This window comes from Rhinatrema bivittatum, chromosome 2 (assembly GCF_901001135.1).
Source record: "Rhinatrema bivittatum chromosome 2, aRhiBiv1.1, whole genome shotgun sequence".
NCBI lineage: Eukaryota > Metazoa > Chordata > Amphibia > Gymnophiona > Rhinatrematidae > Rhinatrema > Rhinatrema bivittatum.
The window spans coordinates 715,345,389-715,366,874 of NC_042616.1; the positions used below are offsets into that span (position 1 = coordinate 715,345,389).

The 21,486-nt window shown below is 43.0% G+C and overlaps 1 protein-coding gene across 1 annotated transcript in view; it reads left to right on the plus strand.

Annotated features, from left to right (window-relative positions):
- Positions 1 to 21,486, plus strand: part of POP1 (POP1 homolog, ribonuclease P/MRP subunit) — a 183,830-nt gene that overhangs the window by 84,964 nt on the left and 77,380 nt on the right. The window contains exons 10-11 of the mRNA XM_029591775.1: positions 5,274 to 5,385; positions 6,577 to 6,696. Of these exons, the coding sequence (XP_029447635.1) occupies positions 5,274 to 5,385; positions 6,577 to 6,696 (232 nt within the window). The remainder of the gene's footprint in view (positions 1 to 5,273; positions 5,386 to 6,576; positions 6,697 to 21,486) is intronic.

The window sequence follows — 21,486 nt, forward strand, 5'->3', positions numbered from 1 at the left end:
AACCTCTTTAGTCTTTCCTCATAGGGGAGCTGTTCCATCCCCTTTATCATTTTGGTTGCCCTTATCTGTACCTTCTCCATCACATCTATATCTTTTTTTGAGATGCGGCGACCAGAATTGTACACAGTATTCAAGGTGCGGTCTCACCATGGAGCGATATAGAGGCATTATGACATTTTTTGTTTTATTAACCATTCCCTTCCTAATAATTCCTAACATTCTGTTTGCTTTTTTGACTGCTGCAGCACACTGAGCCGACAATTTGAAAGTATTATCCACTATGATGCCTAGATCTTTTTCCTGGATGGTAGCTCCTAATATGGAACCTAACATCGTGTAACTACAGCAAGGGTTATTTTTCCCTATATGCAACACCTTGCACTTGTCTACAATAAATTTCATCTGCCATTTGGATGCCCAATCTTCCAGTCTTGCAAGGTCCTCCTGTAATGTATCACAGTCTGCTTGTGATTTAACTACTCTGAATAATTTTGTATCATCCGCAAATTTGATAACCTCACTCGTCATATTCCTTTCCAGATCATTTATATATATATATTGAAACGCACTGTTCCAAGTACAGATCCCTGAGGCACTCCACTGTTTATCCTTTTCCACTGAGAAAATTGACCATTTAATCCTACTGTTTCCTGTCTTTTAACCAGTTTGTAATCCACGAAAGGACATCGCCTCCTATCCCATGACTTTTTAGTTTTTGTAGAAGCCTCTCATGAGGGACTTTGTCAAACGCCTTCTGAAAATCCAAATACACTACATCTACCGGTTCACCTTTATCCACATGTCTGTTAACCCCTTCAAAAAAATGAAACAGATTTGTTAGGCAAGACTTCCCTTGCGTAAATCCATGTTGGCTGTGTTCCATTAAACCGTGTCTTTCTATATGTTCTATGATTTTGACCTTTAGAATAGTTTCCACTATTTTTCCCGACACTGAAGGTCAGCCTCACTGGTCTATAGTTTCCCGGATCGCCCCTGGAGCCTTTTTTAAATATTGGGGTCACATTGACCACCTCCAGTCTTCAGGTAAAATGGATGATTTTAATGATAGCTTACAATTTTAACTAATAGATCAGAAATTTCATTTTTGAGTTCCTTCAGAACCCTAGGATGCATACCATCCAGTCCAGGTGATTTGCTACTCTTTAGTTTGTCATTCTGGTCTACTACATATTCCAGGTTCACAGTGATTTGGTTCAGTTCGTCTGACTCATCACCCTTGAAAACCATCTCCGGAACTGGTATTTCCCCAACATGTAGGTGAAGTTCCTTAGAAGAAGGTACATCAAGGAGCATTCTTTGTGATGAACGCAAAGATCTAGATGAACAATAAAGCTAAATCAAGGTAGAAACCCAAGATGTTGCTGTAAGAGCTTTTAGATTGCAGACAAAACAGACTGTTTTTAAATTTGATTCTAAAAGCAACCGTAAGCAGGTGTAGGCTTACCAGAATAGGAGTAATATTCTCCTTAATTGATAGGAAAGAAATAAGTTGAACAGAAGCTGCAAGGACCTAATGGCATAAAATGGGAGTCCTAAGAATAGATGTTAACACCTGAACTACTAATCAAAAGTCCATAGATTGCTGCAGGACCTTCAGAGGCCACAGCAGTCTTAATATATAAAAACCTGCTTTAACTACTGCTCTAGTTTGTGGGATGAATAAGTTTTGCAGTCAATAACGCCTAGACTTTTTGCCTGATCGGCAATTTTTATCATGTTTCCATTAATGAATATCTATAATGGAGGGTGTACTTGGATCTGGGGGTACTTGGATCAGGTGGATCGATTTTTGTCACTTAGCCTGGCCCTTGGGAAAAATAACTGTTCAGCGTAAAAAAGCTATTCTGAGGAGGTCTTTACTACTTTTATTACAGGCCAGGAAGTTGTCAACTTCTTTGGCCTATCTTAGTATCTGGAGGGTGTTGAGTCCCTGTGTCAGCAGTTCGGATTCCCTCCCTGCCAGGCATCCATTCCTGATTCTCTCTCTCCTTTTTTGCAAAAGGGTCTAGCCTTGAGTTCTCTGAAGGTAAAAGTGGTGGCATCCTATTACAAAGGGAAGATGAATAGCCTTGCATCTGTAGCCTTGCATCAGAAGTGGTTTGACTTTTTAAAAAGGGGTGTAGCAGTTGCATCCTCACACTCATACTTGGCTCCTTCTTGGAATCTCAATTTGGTTTTGAAGGCCTTGTACAAGTTTCTGGTTGAGCTGCTAAGGGGGGGGCAACTTTGAAGGATTTCATCTTGAAGACAGTGTCCATGGTGGCTATTTGGCAAGATCTGTTTCTGAGTTGCAGGCTTTGTCTTGCAAGGAGCCTTTTCTTCATTTTTCAGATGAAAGGATATCTATTTGTATGGTGCCATCTATTTTTTTTTTTTAAACTTAAGGTCTGCTTTTCATGTGGCTCAGTTAATTGAGTTGCTTGCTTTTACGAAGACAAGGGCCAGTTCTGATGTGATGTTTGCAGCACTCTCTTGAGATATTTGGAGGTCATATTTGAAGTAGTGGTCAACTGTGTCAAAAGCCAAATCTTCTATATCTAGCAAAATGGTTTGCCATTCTCTGCATCAGTTGGACACTGTATCATTTAAAGAATACATTTTAGATAACTGTATAATTTTCCTAGTTATTGATAGTGAACAATTGCTACCGATTTTTTTTTTTTTTTTTTTTTTTTTTTTTTTTTATTAAAGATATTAGTTGTCGCTCAGTGAAACTTTCTCTGGCTGTTCTGGGCCTCTCCCCAGCCTGCACAGCCCATTGTCCTTCTACCACGTGGGGGCCTCCTTGCAGCTCATGTACTTATTGGATTCTCACAGCTGCACAGACACCACTCTCGGAAGTGTAAGCGTACTTATATAGATGATAAATACATAGTGGCCTGCTTTATTCTGGTTTAGATTCCAAATAAAGGCAGATCTGTATAGAATAAACTTTGCAGTTGCTACTAATCTTTAGCAGAAGTTTGAGTTCTCAGAATATGCACATTTCTGAGCAAGCTGTAAATGGATTGGAGTCCTATCTCAGCAGCAGGGCACAAAGAGAACTAAAAAGAGGGGGTGCTCCGGAAATTCTGTTCTTGATGTTTTATCTCACATCCTTCTTTGTCTTATTTCATATTTATAATCAACTGTTCCCTATACCTCTAGCAGCCAATCAATAAAAAAAGAAAGTATGTAAAGTGCATGACTTTTTATATTGGGTTAACATCGTTACTTATCCATTAGTAATCAGTTGCTTCTCTAGTTATCAGCCCAACTCTTGAAAGTTAGTCCAGTAGAAAGGCATTGCCTTTAATTGACTCCTTAATTCTACTATTCAAGTGAACCAACTTGGGAACCATGCTACTTTATTCTTTAACAAAACTGGTAATGAAAAGGATTATTTCACGTTGACCTTGTGGCCTAATTCTTTTATTTTGCTTTCATTTAACCTCTGACTTTTCATTTCTAGGTAATTGCTTTTGTATTGTAAAACAGACCAAGTGAGCTGAAAATCAAAGCAGTTTATATTCAGTAGGGATGTGCAATCGTTTTTGGACGATTAGGAAATTTGTACGATATTTCCTAAACCATCATGGATTGGGAAACCGATAAAACGTTTGCATTTTCCCCGAATTTTCGTCAAAAAATAGTTTTTCGGCTTAGTGCGCGCTAACTCCCAACTGTTTATTTTTGTTAGCGCGCACTAAGCCAAAAAACTATTTTTGACGGAAAAAAATGCTGATCAATGGGAAAATGAGATTTTCCCGTGGCCACACAAACCTGAAAGCGAAAACGGTCGGGCACCCGATGCACATCTCTAATATTCAGTGCATTTGTCAGCTAAAGTTGGCACTTAGGATTTTCAAATCACGGTGCTTATCCAGCTATCTGTATGACCGCACCTGACATTGCTAGATAAGTTTTTAGCTAGGGGCAGTCCAGAGGTGTTCCAAGATGACAAAATGTTATCCAGCTAAGTTAGATAACTTTAGGGCAGTCGAAGAGAGTCCTAAAGACAGCTGGATAAACTTATCTGCCCAGTTTTATCATAATTGTTATATTCAGCGGCATTCCCATGCCACTGAATATAAGATCATAAAATTTGCCATAGTGGGTCAGACCAAAGTTCTATCAAGCCCAGTATCCTATTTCTAACAGTGGCCAATCCAGATCACAAGTACCTGGCAGGATCCCAAAAGGTCAATAGATTATATGCTGCTTATCTAAGGGATGAGCAGTAGATTTTCTCAAGTCCATCTTAACTGTGTATGGACTTTTCTTCCAGGAACTTGTTTAAACATTTTTTTAAACCCAGTTACAGTAACAGCTTTCACCACATCCTCAATCAACAAATTCAAGTTTAATTATGCATTGAGTAAAAAAATATTTTCTCCTATTTGTCTTAAATGTATCACTTAGTAATTTTATTGGATGTCCCTTAGTCTTTGTACTTTTTGAAAGAGTAAACTGATTTGTGTGTTCTGTTCCACGCCACTCGTTATTTTATAGCTCTCAATCCCTTTAGCCTTTCTTCATACGGGAATCATTCTATCCCCTTTATCATTTTGTTTACCCTTCCCCGTACCTTTTCTAATTCTGCTATGTCTTTTTTTTTTTTTTTTTTGGGGGGGGGGGGATGCTGTACCCAGAACCACATAATACTCCAGGTGTAGTCACATCAAGGAGTGATAGAAGCATTATGATATTCTGTTTTATTCTCTATTCCTTTCCTAATTCCTAGCATTCTGTTTGCTTTTTTGGCCATCACCACACATTGAGAGGAGAATTTAAACTTATCTCAGATAACTTTCTAAGCTGGTCAGTGGCTGAATATGAGCCTCTAAGTCTCTCTGTTTCCTCAGTCAGTCTAATTTGCAATCCTGTTGATAGACCCCTGGCTAGAATGCAAAGATAATTTGTGTCTTAGAACAATGCCGATCAGATATATCAAGATTTTCTGACTTTAATACTTGTTATGCTGAATAAACAAAAATACAAATTAGTTATTTTTTCTTATCCTGTATTAGGTTGCTCTGTGTGTGTGTGGGGGTTGTTTTTTAAGGCTTTGGTTGTCATGAAAATCTAACCCATCTATGGCCCTTGAGGGTTGGCATTTCATGTCCCGAGGTGTAAAATATTTTTAGAGACAAACTTTGAAATTAAGGCTTTATAGCAATAAGAAATAATGAAAAAATGGTCACAGAAAAACAAATCTGAAGCAAAATGAATGGTTTGCTTATGTTTGTTGTGCTTGTCTGATGGCTTTTCAGGAGCTGGAGGCTGCAGAAGTCGGCCCTCACAAGTGGTGGGCAGAACATTGCAGGGATGCTGATTCTGTTGCTCGTCATATCCAGCAAGAAACGCACTTTCGTTTGTTACAAGGTATGAGCAAGCTGCTGATTGGATACCAGCCCTCTATTTAACATTGACTTAAGCCCTTAAATATGAAATGTTCAAGAAATTGTGAACTGACCCTAATTTTGTATTAACTCTGGGTGGAAAAGATTAAATTGCAATTGATAGCTCTGTTGGGCTCCTTAAATATGAAAGCATATACTGGAAGTGCACACATAGGCCCGTTCCTATGTGTGCACTTTTCCAGCTTGTTTCTTTACCACATAAATCTGTGGGAGAAAAGACCTGGTGCCTGCTTCACCAATAGCCAAATTTTAAAAAGCCTGCACGCATTAAAACCAGGAGATATGTGCATGGCCGGGCCGCACGCATCTTCAAAGGGCTCCGGCCGTGCGCACATCTCTTGGTACGCGCTGAAGACCAGCATGATTAAAAAGGGGCTGGGTCTGGGCAGGGGATGTTGGGCTTGATGGATTTTTGGTTTGACCCAACATGACACGTTTTATGTGTAACTTTCAAACTGCCTGTAGAAGTGCAAAGTCAGCTGGCACATTTTGCCCACAGACTTTACATCAGTTCTTCAAAGGGAAAACCTCTCCCTTTTGAAAAATTTGCCAGATATGTGCAAAACTTTCCACATGCTTTGTGTGGATACTTTTTTTTTTTTTTTTCTGAGTAAAGTTACATGCATGAATTTTGAAATTGTAAAAGCATATGTGTCCTTACAAGCTCCTCCCCAGCTCTGTTCCTGGGAATGCCTCCTTTCACCAACTGTAAAATTACATGCATGGTGGCATAACGTTTATTTTACTTACAGATGGGATGGGCAGTTTTCAAAGACCTCATTTCCACTGTTTTACCTATGGAAATAACTTTGTAATTTGCCCTGTTTTTAATACTAAATTTTTATTTCCTAGCGTGTAGCAGATGGACTCAGGACCAATGGGTATAGATCAGGAGTACACTATACCCATTGGTCCTGAGTCCATCTATCTACACTAAGGAAAACGAAATTATCAGGTAAGTAATTTCTCCATTTTTATTTATTTTTTTTACATAAATATTTGACTAGTAACTTCAGTGAAAATTTACAGTTCAGCAAGTTAAAATGAGTTTGTATTGGAATTGGAAAGCAATTTACAGCTTCAACACTGGCACAGTGACATTTGTAACATGTTTTTATTCCATTTTGTATTAACCTATATTTCTAATTTAAAGGAATTGCCTCACCAGCAGAAATTCCAGCAGGCACTGTGCTGGGGCTAACAGTTGGAGATCCTAGATTGAATTTGCCAAGGAAGAGGACAAAAGCCATGCCAGATTTGGAAAACTATCCAGGTATGTGCCTCCATAGGCTTGCATGATTTAGAGGCTAGGAGCAGTTTCTTGCATAACTCTGCTGCATGTTATCTACTTCATTTGGGGCAATTAGCTGGATGTGGCAAACGAGACAGTCTTCAGCATACGTTATCTTTGTAGGTTGAGGGCTGTAAGGGAGAGACTTGCGCACGCTGCTGGTCTTGTGCTCAGAGGGAGCCTCTGTCTAACCATACAGGTGATCCGGGTTCGAATCCTGGCAAGGCCAACACAGTGCTAAAGTTTGTTTCCTAGAGTTAAGTTACATTTTATGTCAGAATTTTCTGTCCTTGTTTGTGGGTGGAGGATTCTCTTTCTGTGCCAAAATCCGTTCTGTTCAGATTCCATAGCATGGAGTAAGCAGCAGTACCTTGCGCTGATGATGGTAGATATATATATACCTCGTGTTTCTTTTTTATGTTTCATTGATAAGCCAGCTGAATTAGCCATGACGTGGGTGTCATCAACCTGGTGGCACTGAGTGCACTCATTTCTCTTAAGCTAGTAGGCTTTGCCTCATGAGCATCGTCTCACTTTTTTTATCCAAGCACAGATGAGTACTCAGTCTCTCCAGATAAAATATTTTTTCTAAATTCTTTAACTTTATCAGTATTTACCTTTTTTAGTTGCCTTGCTGCAGCACCCACAACAGCACGTTTCATTGCTAAAAAAAGAGAAATTCTCTTGCCCCTTCAAAATGTCTGGAAAAAAGAAATCTACCATCACTGGATTGAAAAATTGCATCTGCGGCAAGGTAATATCTCTCACGGATGAGCAAGAGCTGTTCTTTCAATACCTTGAGACAAATTCTGATCAGGCAAACTGCTACACATGTAGATGGATGTCCCAGCGTTCCAAGACTAGTAAAATTAAGGAGCTGCATAAATCTCTTCAGAATTGCAGCAGATTCTCTTCCTGCAGTACAGTGTCATCTGCCTTGCTGGGTAAGGAATTTAGCAGGAGCTCCTCCAAAATTCCCCCACTGGCCCAGGCCAAAGCTTAGAAGTTTAGTATGAGCTACCCTGCATTGTGGAACATGCTGCATTGCTTTCCGGGGCTGTTGGAGTTTGTGCCAAAGATGCATAAATCCCAGAAGCACGATGCATCAACACTGTTGATACAGAATGCTTCAGCACTTAGTATAAGGCACGTCAGCATGCTTGGTACACAATGTATCAATGCGCTATGGACCTGTGCAGGATGCATTGGGCCCATACTCTGATGCATGATGTTTGTGGTGCAGTAAGCTCACATGATCCATTGATGCATAGTGCAAGTACTCATGACAAGGTCTTCCAGGCCAATAGTCCCGATGCAACTGACACAGCAAAGCAACATCCCAGCTCCATGTTGGCTATGTTGATGTAGCTCAAGGGAGGTGTCTCAAAGCACTCGAAGAAACATTTGCAACATCTTCCAAACATTCGATTCTATCGAAACACAAGGCTTCTATACTACCGCAATCTGCACAACTAACCCTGGACCAGAGTAGTCGTGATGCATTGCCTACACAGGTGTATGCAGGCCGCCCTAGATCAGGTGCTGAATGTAATTTGTTGCTGCACCCTCACTCCTTCACGATTACTAGCAGAGGGCTTCTGATTGGAGACTCTGGATTCATATGTTCTATAAAACTACTCTCTTCCAGTAGACCTCATATTGTGGAACAGGAACCCATTCTTGTCTGAGGATGTTCCACCTCCTACACCAGGTCAGAGGACACAGTCACTAGAACAAATTGCAGATATGGTGAAGAATTTATTTCTCTGTGACTAGAGAGACGAAAGTATAGGCAATGTAAGGGTATATGTAGCCAGGGCTAGACTGTATGCTCCCCCTTGTCTGGCCTTGCTCCAGAAACAAACTACTTATATGCTATATGAAAAGCCCAGGAAAGGACACCTGTTTGTCTCAGAATCAGACTGCTTTATTTTCAGATATTTCAGGTTTACCACTTAAAATGAAATAGACATTATGTGCCTCTACAGCCCTTAACACAGCATAGGCTTATACTGAGTAAAGCTCTGTAACATTAATGAACATAAACATATCAGAGACTTCAGCTTGCTTCAAGTATGTTAATTATAAATAATTAACCAGCCCCCATGACTGTAGAAGATTACTATCTGTTCTCACCCTTATAAAGGTCCAGTTTGCAGATCTGTGGGAGACACTGTGGCTTAGAGTATGTCCCTGGGGTGATAGCATATGTTGAAGCCTGTTGACCTGTCCACGATGCAGCAGGCAGGACCTTCTCTTTCCAAGGAGAGACCTAGACAGGCTGAAGCAGGTCCACTGGCCATAGGGGAGGGGCAGGCAGCCATGGCCCAGGGCGGCGTCTTCAGTTATTGAGTCTCTCTCAGGCTGCCACCCTGACACTCTCTCTGCTGCAGCTTTTAACATTGAGGGCATGAGTATGCAACAGTTCATGCATAGTTGATCAGAGCATGAAAAGGGATCATTTCTTCATTTCAAAGTGCTGCCCCCCTCTCCCATCGGGAGGGTGGTCACCTGCTCTTGTTACTTGGCAACTCCTGAGCAGGGTTTGGTCCAGTAATCTCTTAACTAGTGAGCTGTCTTGCTGTGTCATCCTTTTTCTGTGAGCCAACCTGTCTGATGAGCTCACCCTTTAGATTGTTTTCATCTCCAAGCAGATTTAGGCTGTTGCAGAGTTTACCCGTGAGCCCTGAGTCTATTTCTTGTTTCCAGGCAGATTTGGGAATCTGTCCCTGGGTAGATTTAAGATGTTTTCGGTCAAAAATTCCTCTCTTCCATTAAAAAAAAAACCCTCAAAAAAAACAGACAGACCTTGGAGGAGGGCCTTGATACACAGCTTGTTGGCAGAGCAAATAGTTCAGCTATGAATTGCTTCTCCAGATCAAAGTTCATCACCTTTGTATCCCTTAATTGGATAGGTCTCTGTCCCTACTGTGATGAGAACTCATATATTGTATACAGTGATAAAAACTTCTGATATCTCCTACAGAAGGAACTATTCAGCCTCTCCTCTCTAACTTCAGTACAACGATCCTTCAGACTGGAATCTGTTTTAACACATCATCTCACTCAATTGCAGCGGAGTCCAGTCAGTCAGAGGTGGTTTATCAGGGTGTTTCCATCTCCAGGGCAACCAGGAGAACACCCAGGTTGCCATCTTCATCATTGAGATCCAGGATTAGTGAGCCCACACCATTAGATTCAGAAGAATGTTCTACAGGTATACCTTGTGATCCATTTCTGGATTCTCCTGACCATAGATCTCCAAAGGACTTTACCTACTCAGAATTTGTGGAAAAAATGGGAAAGACCAAAGATGTCAATGTACGTAAGGATAAAGACCACCGGTCAGAAGTCTTTGGTCTCCTCCAAATACTGGTTATGCTATCAGAACCAGGGATTTTCCAGTCCAGGCCATTCTGAACCTGTTACAGGTGAGAATGTGGGAAAGGCCTATTTCAGGCACTCATATGGCCGGAAAACTAGATGTTAAGTAAAGAGTTCAAAAGTCACCAGGGTTTGGAGTCGTCATTGTCTAGTTTGCATTGAAAATGATGAAAGACAAGAATTCATTCAAAAAATCAGGAGCCCAAGATGGCTGCTCCTGAGCAGACATGTTCTTCAGCTGCTCTCGAGATTTTCTTTTTCTCTTCTAAAATACCGCCTGAACTTTTTTCCTCGATGGGGAAATGAAAGGGAGTCTTAAAGAAGGGTAAGCCATTGGAAATGTCAGCTGCCCTTCGTCAAACAATGATGCTGGACCACGCACTTACCTCTACAGCAGTGGAGGCCAGCTTGACTGGACACTAGTCTGTCAGAGGCTGAAATTTCTCTCAGCCTCAACTGCTGATCCACTCCGCGTTTGCTCGGCAGTGCTGCCCTTTTTGCAGATAATTTTTTGGAGGCTGTTGGATCTCCCGATGACTGCTGTGTCATCTGGACATGTTCTTCCTGCCCAGTGAACGCAAACTTTGTAAGAGCACTTGGAGAGTTAAGAGAGTCCCGGGAAACGCTGATTGCTGTTGAGGCGATGACTGTACAGCCTCCCATGTTGGCTGGGTCATCTGAAGTAAATTCTTTGGCCTTATCGCATTCTTTAACCTTTCCTATGGGTCTTCAAGATTCGGCTTCTTTTGGAAAACCAGCTGTGATAACTCTGGAGAGTCTGTGGACTGTCATGATGTCCATAAATAAGTCTTTCTTTAGTCTCACTAATTACAGACTTGCATAATTTTCAAACTCATTGGCAGTGAATATCTAGTGTGGAAAAGGTGTATGATGTGGAGTTATTTTTAGTGGAGGTTCAAGATGTGCAGGTTAACATCATTAAAGACTTAGGGGTCAATTTTAAATTCCACGCACGTGCAACCAGCGTGCGAGGGGGAGGGAACAATTTTTCAGTAAATACACACAGCGACGCAATCGGGCCTCTCCCAGTTCCTTCCCAGTCCGGTCCAATTAAAGAGTGGACTGAGAGGGAATTTCCAAACCCCCCTGCCTAACTTTCCTTCCCTTTCCCCTCTCCACCATCTTCACCCTGACCCCTAACCCCTACCTACCTACCCCAAATTTTTTTATTTCACTACTTACTGCTTTTCTGGAGTAGAAGTAGTTTCTGCGCTCTGGCTGGCTGCCAGTGCGCGCTTCCCCAGGACAGCGGCTAATGGCTGCTGACCTGGAAGACTTGATCTTTGCTGGGTTCGTCCTCACGATGGCCGAGGCTATTCCTTTCCAGCTTATGACTGAAGAGGATGCCTGCCATAAGATGCTTGAGATCTCACAATTTGTTGATGCCCCGAAGGAGGTTGTAGCGGTGCCGCTGCATGGGATTTTCCGGGAGCTGCTCCTCCGGCTTTGGGAGCACCCCCCTCCATTGCCTTGGTCAGCTGGAAGGCCGATGGGGTATACCACCTGCAACAGGCTGAGGGCTTTGAAAAGCGCCAGCTACTCCACCAGTCTGTGGTGGTTGAGTCGGTGCTTAAGAAGGTGAAGCGATCAAAAACCCATGTTTCATCCCCTCTGGGTAAGGACAACCAAGCATAGGATGCCATGGGTAGGAGGGTGTATGCTGGTAGCTCGTATCACCTCCTATTCATGATCCAGTATACCCACAATCTCTGGAAACAAGTCCAGGAGGTGGTAGACTGCCTGGCGCAGCAGCCTCAGGAGGCCCTCATGGTGCTCATCCAGCAGGGCTTTGAATGTGGTGAGCACGAGGTGCGTGCAAGCTACATCTTTGAGACGGCAGGGCGCATAGCAGCGACTGGTATCTCTGCCACTGTCTGGCCTGGCTTTGGGCCTTGGACTTTCATCCTGGCGTGCAGGCCCGCCAGGCTGACTTGCCTTGCACCAGCGATAATCTTTTCGGCGACAAGGTCAAGGAAGTGTTTGCACAGCTTTAAAGAACCACCATGAGCATTTGTTCGCCGGCGCCTTGGCCTCTCCTGTCTCTTCCAAAAGGTCATACCGGATAAGGCCAAGGAGACCTTTCTATAGACCAAGGAAGTATTTCCCACCAGCCTCCTGCTCCAGACTGCAGCAGATGAGTGCCAGAGGCAAATCCCTACAATAGCGGGCCCCCCAGGCCAACCCCGCTACGGGATTTTGACTGGCAGCGAGTGGGCCGGGGACCTGCCGGTGGGGGTCAGCTCCACTTCTTCACGGACCGGTGGTTAGCAGTGATGTCAGATCGGTGGGTCCTGTCCCTCATCCATCACAGCTATGGGCTGAATCTCATGGAGACTCCACCAGATTTTCTCCTGTGCTTGCAGTGGGGTCCAGTCTCGCACCTGGAACTGCAAGAGGAGCTCTCGGCCCTTCTAACGGCCAGAGTGGTGGAACCTGTGCCTCCGGAGCAGCAGGGTATGGGGTTTTACTCTTGCTACTTCCTGATTCCAAAGAAAACAAAAGGCCTTCGTCACATTCTGGATTTGCGGGCCTTGAACAGATTCCTAAAAAGGGAAAAGTTCAAGATGGTATCCTTGGACTCCACAATCCCTCCTGTTGCAAAGGGGGGACTGGCTTTGCTTCCTTGACCTAAAGGATGCACTTACCCACATTGTGATCTTCGCCAGTCACAGGAGGTATCTTCGCTTTGTGTTTTGGGCTCCAGCATTTTCAGTACTATGTGCACTGTGGGTCTTCACAGTGTCTAGCCGTGGTGGGGGCTTAGCTGCGCCAGCTAGGGATCCAGGTGTTTCTTTCCATATCTGGACAACTGGCTGGTCAAGAGCGAGACACAGGCTGGAGCACTGCAGGCACTTCGCAGCACCATTCAGTTCCTGGAGCGCCTGGCGTTTTTAATCAACTACCCAAAGTCAAATTTCCATCCAACATCACAGCTGGCTTTCATTGCGGCCTGTGCTGGATGCAACGCAGGAAAAGGCCTTCCTGCCGTGTGTCAGGGTGCATGCCCTGGTTACCCTGGCGGGGAGATTCAGCAGTGCTGGCTGGTATTGGTGCAGCACATGCTGCAGCTTCTAGGGCACGTGACTTTTACTATGCATGTCACTCCCTTTGCCCGTCTGTATATGCGCAGAGTCCAGTGGACCTTACACTCCCAGTGCCGACAGCCACCCAGGGCTTTCAGGTCCACATCCAGGTGTCCACCCCACTCAGGAACTCCCTGACTTGGTGGATATCCCCACTTAACCTGGAGCAGGGTGTACCCTTCCGAGCTCCCTCATCTCAGGTTCTGCTTACCACGGATGTGTCCCACCTGGGGTGGGGGGCCTATTTCGAAGGCTCAGTTTCCAATAAACTCTTGGAATTGAGGGCAATCCGGTAAGCTCTGAGGGCCTTCCGGGATCACTTGGCCACCAAGGTTGTCCTCATTCGGATGGACAACCAGGTGGCCATGTGGTATGTCAACAAGCAGGAGGGTACCAGATCCTTCCTCCTTCGCCAGAAGGCAGTGCAAATCTGGAGCTGGGCACTGGCACAGGGTATGTATCTTCAGGCTATGGAAAACACCCTGGTGGGATTGACTGAGTCACACATTCCAGCTCCACGAGTGGTTCCTGAAAGAGGAAGTGGCGGACTGGATTTTCCATCTCTGGGGGATGTGGACCTGTTCGCCTCCCCCAGCAGCGTGAACGTTCCCCGGTACTGTTCTCTGTTCAGGGCAGACAGCGTGCTGCCTACGGATACTTTTGCCATCCATTGGGAAAAGGCCTCCTGTATGCCTATTCACCTCTTCCATTAATGACGAAGACTCTTCTGAAGCTTTGCCAGGACCGGGGTTCATGATCCTTGTTGCCCTGCACTGGCCAAGGCAAGTCTGGTTCCTGCTTTTTGTGGGAACTATCCTGGCAGAACCCAATCCATCAGCAAGTCTTATGCCTTCAAATGGAAGAGGTTTTCCGTCTGGTGTGAGCAGAAGGGCCTCAACCCCCTTCTCTTGCCCTGTTCGGCAACTCCTGGACTACCTGCTGCACCTCTTGGAGGCAGGGCTTAAGACCAACTCTGGGTGCACCTGAGTGCCATAGGAGCTTACCACCTGGGGGTGAATGGTTCGTCCATCTCGGTACAACCTAATGTGGGCTGCTTCAGCTGAGGCCTTCACTATGGGCCCCAGTGGTTTCTTGGGACCTGAACGTTGTGCTGGCCCAGCTGATGAAGCCGCTGTTTGAGCCGCTGCGCTCGTGTGCTCTCAAGCATTTGATATGGAAGATCATAGTCTTGATAGCAGTCACATCGGCATGCAGGGTCAGTTAGTTGCACACCTTAGTGATTTATCTACCCTACACAAAGGTGGTCACGGATTTCCATCTTAACCAATCCGGTCCTACCTACCTTCTTCCCTGTTACAGGTAAGCAACTTCACTTTCTTTTCATGCATTTTTCTATTATGTTATGTTTCAACATGTACATTGCCTGTTTTTATTGACAAATATTTAATATATTTGATTCAAAATATATAAATAGTTAAAAAAAAATGCATTCAAATTGCCTCTAGGCAAAGAACATTGGCTATTCGACTTTCAGAAAGAGCATTTTAAGAGCTCCATGCTTGCCGTTTCTATCTCTGCTCACAATGCAATATCTACATAACAGTATTTAAAAACTAAAGCCTTTACTATAACCTGCAGGCTGTGACATTTATTACCCCTAACCACTGTTGGATGCGGAGGAATGTGTAAGATATCATCTTCTTTCTGAGTCATTCGATTCTGTCTGTCGTCATACCTCAGCCTGTATGCAACAAGCTGGCAGACCTTCCTTGTCTGGGGGACAACCTTTGTCAAGAAACTCAGGGGAAACAGTTGCTCAAATAAAAGAACAGAATGTGGTGCTCAGTTCCCTCTTGATAGTTCCTGAGAGGCCTTCCTTTTAGAGACACTTTCTTTTCTTTCAAAAGGCCGTACTTTCAAAGATACCCATTCCAACCTTTTCAACAGTACCGCCTAAAATTACATAATAGGCCCAGCCTAAGGCTGGCCCCAATTTTTGATTCTTCTAAATACTCAACAGTCCTCTGTACCAAATGGGGCCAGAATCCAGGCCACACTTGACACAGCTTCATCTGGAAGTGCATTTGCTGCTTCAACAGTGGGCGATAGAGCCCATGGACACAGTTTTAACTCTTGATATTTCATCATACCCAAGAAATCAGGAGAATTAGTCCTTGTAGGGGATTCCTCTGGAGATGAGGGCCCGTCGGTGCACTCTGTGCCACGAGTCCCCCTCAGCACCACGTCCAGTGCTCCCCGGGCCCCCTGGTGCCTTTGCCTGGAGACTATGCTGAACAAGACAAGACTCCTGAACAAACAAACTCTGAGAGAAATTCAAAATGAATTCTCTTAGCACAATTCCCCTCTAAACCAAGAAGGAAGAATGAATGTGCATGCTAGATCTGAAAATGCATATGCTCATATACCCATCCATCTCTCCCACTAGCACTACCTTTGCTTCAAGGTGGATTCTTCTCATTATCAATACAAAGTACTCCAGTTTGGCCTATCAGCAACTTTGAGAGACTTCACTAAATGCCTTGCAATGATAGCAGCACACATGCATTGCCAAGGGATTCCGGTTTTCCTGTACCTGGATGACTGATTAGTTGCAGTGACTTCTAAGGAAGAAGTGTTGATCCATCATCTTCAGAATTTGAGGATTCTGGTGAGCTTCGAGAAATCAAATCTAGTGCCGACTCAGAGGATAAAATTCAATGTTGCATGGATAGATTCACTACAAGAGAAGGTATTTCTTCCATTAGATCGAGTGAGCGAGCACCATGAAGATAGCTCATTTTCAAGCTGCTAACCCCTCTGTGCTAGGCAGTCAGACAGATATTCTCCTTGCTTTAGGTCATCTGGCGGCAGGCATTCATGTGGTGTCATTAATCTGTCTTTATATCCATTGCCTACAATGGGGTCAACTAACTGAACCACTGTCAACGATAGTACAGGTTTCCAGAGACATGAAACAGGAATTTCGCTGGTGATTAAATCCCAGTGTTCTTTAGGAACTCAACTTCATGCTCTCCCCCATCAAGTATCCTTAGCAATGAGTGCCTGCTTGAAGGGATAGGTGCCCAGACAGGATCCTTTCACCCAAGGTACTTGGTCTCTCTCGAGGGAAGGCAATTTTCAGGTCAATTTACTAGAAATAAGAGCAATCAGATACTCACTCTGACACATCTTCGAGGAAAGAATACATTGATTCAAACAAACAACAAAGTTGCAATGGCTTATGTCAACAAAATGAGGCACAGGGTCATGGACCCTCTGCCAGTAAGCATTAAGGATTTGGCAGTAGGTAATCGGGAATCGAGCTGCCCTACAAGATATCTATTTTCCAGGGATCTCCAACACACTGGCAGATCTGAGTGCTTCACCCACATGAATAGTTTCTGCAGCAGTCAGCCATCAACAAACTATTTGACTTATGGGGTCTGGCTTCAGTCAACCTATTTCTGTTGGAGAACAGGAAGCTCGATTTAAATTTTGCTCAGTTCTACCCAGCAATTTTAGGTTAGCTCAGGTTGCTTTCCTAATCAATTAGGGAACAAACTGTCAACTTTTCCACTGACACCACTGACTGCCAGGGCGGTACAAAAAACACTACAAGATTGCGCTTGTCTGATGCTTACAACTTGAGCATGGCCCTGACAAGTGTGGTTTGCATATCTCGTACAACTTTCCAGCAGTCCTCCAATCTTTCTGGGGATAGATCCTGTCTTGCTAACACAAGTCAATGTTATATCGTCTGAATCTCCCATCCCCCCTGCCTGATGGCTTGGATGTTGAATGCTCTGTAATCTCTGCTCTCTTTGCCTAGCATAAGGAAGACATAGTGGTCTCATCTAGGAAAAACTATGCCTTCAAATGGAAAAGATATTCCATGTGATGCCATCAGAATGACTTGGACCAGTTCTCTTGCTAGCCCTTCCTTTCTGACTCTGGGCTTGCTATATCTTCAGTAAGAGTACATCTCTGTGCCATAACGGCTTAACAGCATGTTTTGGTAGATAATATACCCATCTCTACTCATCCACTGGGGGGGTGTGTGTGTGTGTGTGTATAGATATACACACATGTAGATGTGGATATACACACACACGTAGATATATAGATATTTTTAAATGAAAAGTGTGTGGCATGGTAAACCTCTTGTGCCATGGGACTTGAATGTTGTCCTTTTCTCAATTGATGAAGCCACCTTTTGAACCTCTAGAGAATGCCTTCTCAAGTTTTTGACGAGGAATGCAGTTTTCCTTGTATGTAGAGTGACCTGAGCTAGAAGAGTCAGCAGTTTCCAAACCCTTGTTCATTATCCACCATATGTGCAATTCTTCCACAATAGAATAGTGCTCCTCACTCACCCTAAGTTTCTCCCAAAAGTGGTCTCTGCTTTCCATATCAACCAATCCATCATATTACCTACCTTCTTTCCATGTTCACATGAAGGTGAGAAGACCCTTCAAAGTTAGCTTGCAAAAGAGCTAAGAAAAGAACTCAGCTGCATCACCAAGTTTCGCAGCTATTTGTTTGATATGACCCTAACAGACTCGGAGCAGCGGTCGCTAAATGTACATTGTCAAACTTGATAGTGAAGAGGATTCAGTACTGTTATTCTTCAGCAGGCTTACAAACAGACTCTTCAAAGCTCATCAGGTGAGAGCTATGGCATCTTCTGTTCCCATTTGAGAGCTCTTTGTTTCATTCGACCCTAATAGACTTGGACTCCCCACATGTCATGGCTTATTCAGCCAGCTTATCGATGGAAAAAGCAATTTTATTTACTTTAAACAGTCTTTTCCATAGATAGGATGAATTAGCCATGCTAAATAACCACCTGCCTCCCTGGAGGGTTGACTACCCAGCTAGATTCAGCTCTGTTATCAACTGAGGAGGCTTATGAAGCAACGCCTGCATAGGAATTCCCACAGATTGTCAGTACAGCTAAAAGCTCTACCAGCTAGGAGAGATGAGTCCGTTCAGTGCCACTGAATATCACCCATGGGTCATGGCTAAGTAATTCATCCTGCTGTCTGCAGAAAACACCATTTACGGTGCTGCATATCTAGAAATGAGGGTTTTTAAGGGATAGGGGGGGGGGGGGTTTGTTTTGTTTTTTTATTGCACTAAGTCAGTACATCTGTGACCTAGCTTTGGAGAGCTAAGCTCCCTTCATCAGATCCCTGTGGAAACAGTACATTGAGTTTAAATAGAATAGAGTCAGCTAGGCACAAGTCTGTCTGTGTATGCCATTACAGCTCAGTAAAACGATAGGGGAGGAGGGGTTGAGAGTAACATTTTACAGTTTCTACTTATTCAAGTAGAATAAGATGGTAACCATAATACTTTGAATCCTGTATATCCAAAAGCTTAGTGATTTTATGCTGAGTCAGTGGTCCAAAGCTATTGATGAATGTGTCTCTCATTCTGGGAAGGAATCTAAACACACATGATATGATAGCTTCCAGGTCACATTTCAGATATCTGCACATAAACTTATGTTCTGACATTTTTTCAGCAGTCCAGATTCTGCATATAAAAGGCCCAACCCTGATAGCAGCTGGTGTGTCAGTGATTATTGTTATAAAATATTTTGTTTTTCCTCTCATCTGCACATGGCTTCCTTACCTGTTCTGGGAAGATTACAAGTTTATAGCAGTAAATTATCTAAGTGATATACTTGTGTATGACCTAAGAAACAAAATGCACTCTCTTGAAATGTATTCGTCGTTGAAGTCACTTTTCTTTGAATTTTGTAAAGATGTGTTCTTTTTTAGGTACTCTCTTCAGAATCTATATGTAAAGATGTAACATCCTTCATATAAAGATTTCAGATTCAGGCACCTTTTTCCTTCGTCATTTATCCAGGGAGCTCTGGCTTAGTAAGATGCAGGAAAAAGTGGTGGCTGCATACAAAATAAAGGTGGAAGTTTGCCTGCCACCTACACAAGATGCTGAATGTGTCCACTCTTCCTTCCCTTTTGATCCCTGCATCAATATCCCCAGCTTTACTTGCAGTTTGGTCAATACTCCGCCTCGGGACCCAGTTGATACCTTGACTCTCGATATTTTGTCCTTTTCCCAATCCTTCAGTGTGGCTGTCATGGTGTAATCCTTGTCCTGAAGTCTTTATCACATGTCAAAGAAGTGAAAATTGAAGGTTCACTACTGGCCCGCTCACTTTGGTATTACTGTAAATAGTTTGAAGTTGTCTGTGTCTTTTCATTTGTTTTGGTTCTTTCAGAGCCAGCTCTTATAGGAGCAATAGAACCAGAAGTCTTTACTCCTAACTACCAGGGTTTTCTTTATATTTTCCATTTTGAATCCCCCTGTTCCTGGCTTACCTAGTTGCCTTGGGCCATAAACTGCAGCATCCTCTGGAATCTGGTATACAGATATCCTGAACGTGGCCAGTAAGTGTCACTGTTGTGCAGCAGCAGGAGGCTGTGATTACCGCCTCTGCTGCATTGCCAACCTGAGAGGCAGAAGCCAAATTTGGGAAAACTAACCCAGATTTCTGGCATGAGCCATCTGGCTGACCCAGGTGTTGTACATTTAAAGTTAAGTATTTTAGATAAGTTTTTTTTTGTTTTTTAATAGCAGTTAAAAAGCAAGGTTGCAAAATATTATCAGCAACACTATTTGTGTTAGACGGGACATGCTGACTATGCTGCGGGAAGTGATTTCCAGATCTCCAACACATTGCGGCTTCTGAAAGCCAAAAGACCTTGGAAAGTACATTCATCCAGAAGGCAAGAATATGATAAAATCTGTATGAATTTTAATAAGCTCAATAAAATGGAACAAACAATGCCCCAAGGTTGAGCATGATGGAAATCTTACCCTAATGCCTTGTGTTTGTGCTTTTTTTGGCTTAGTAAAGTTGAAACAGATTTTTAACATCTCTTCAGTCTGCTATATGGAAGGATGTAAATTCCTGTTATATTGAAAAAGATTTATTATATAGCAATAAGGACATTTTATACTAATAGTTACTGCAGAAATCTAAAATGAAGAATTATGTGAAAGTAATTCTGTTTATAGAATGTTACATTAGACTGCCTAGGAAAGGAGCTGAATAATTAGTTTGCATGGAAGTTGTCATCCTTTAGCAGCCATCAGAAATGTCTAGCATTTGTCTTTTTGAGTAGTGCTCAGTTTTTCTTGAAACGTTGTACATAGGGATCAACTGGATGTTTTGTTTTGGGTTTTTTTAACCAATAAACTTCCAGACTCTTTAATGATTGAACATCTTGTGACCTTGGGCTAGTCACTTCACCTTTCATTGTCTCAGGTACAGGCTTATGGCCTCATGTACTAAGTTTTTTTTTTTCTCCCATCCCGTGTCTATGGGGAAAAATGCTTAGGAAAACGAGGCCTTAGATTTGTAAGCCCTTTGGGGACAGGGAAAATACTTACACTCAGGTATAGTATCTTGCCTTGAGCTACCAGCGAAAAGGCATCGGCTAAATACACAAATAAATAAAATAGAGCACAAATGTGTTTTCTGCATTTATATAGCGCATTGTACTGAGGCAAATTACACACAGGTAGAATTCCATTCCCCCAAGAGCTTATAATCTTAGGAGGGAATCTTCAAAGGGGTTCCACTCCTAAAAATAGCATGTGCATATCTATTTTATAAACATCAAGAGTGTGCTTGTATTTTCAGTTTTGTATGTACATTTTACTGAGGGGGAAGAGGAGGCAATTTAGGGGGGGGTCCAGGGGAAGGTTGAGAAATATGCACAGTAGTTGCTATTTTGCAAGAGAGATGTGTGGATGCATTTCCAAACTTACTCGCACACTTTTACACCTGATAACTGACTCGCACAAGTGAAATTGGACTTGTCTGTTTGCAGTGTTTGGGTTGGATGAGTGGGTAAACTGGTGGGGGTTGAGGGTGACATGCTAGAGGGTCTAGAGAAGGACCGGGTGAACTGGTAGAAAGTATTGAACTGGTTATTCCAAGCACACACACAAGTATTTTCAAAGCTATATACATGCATACATTATAAAATATTTGCATCGGTGTTTAATTCTTGTTTTTTGGACAATGTCTCAATTATTTTGCACATAAAATATATACAAACATGTTCTTAAAATGGGTAAAGAAAGTATGCAGTTTCTTGCACTAAAAATATGTGCATGTACCTTTGGAGCAGAAATACGGAGTATTTTTTATAAACTGGTTTCCCACTGCAAAGTTTATAAAAATATTGGTATTAATCTCCACGTGTCCACTTATGCCCAGAAATGCTATACCACAGATGGTTTGAAAGTTGGGCTCCCTGTAGGTACATGAGGGCAATGG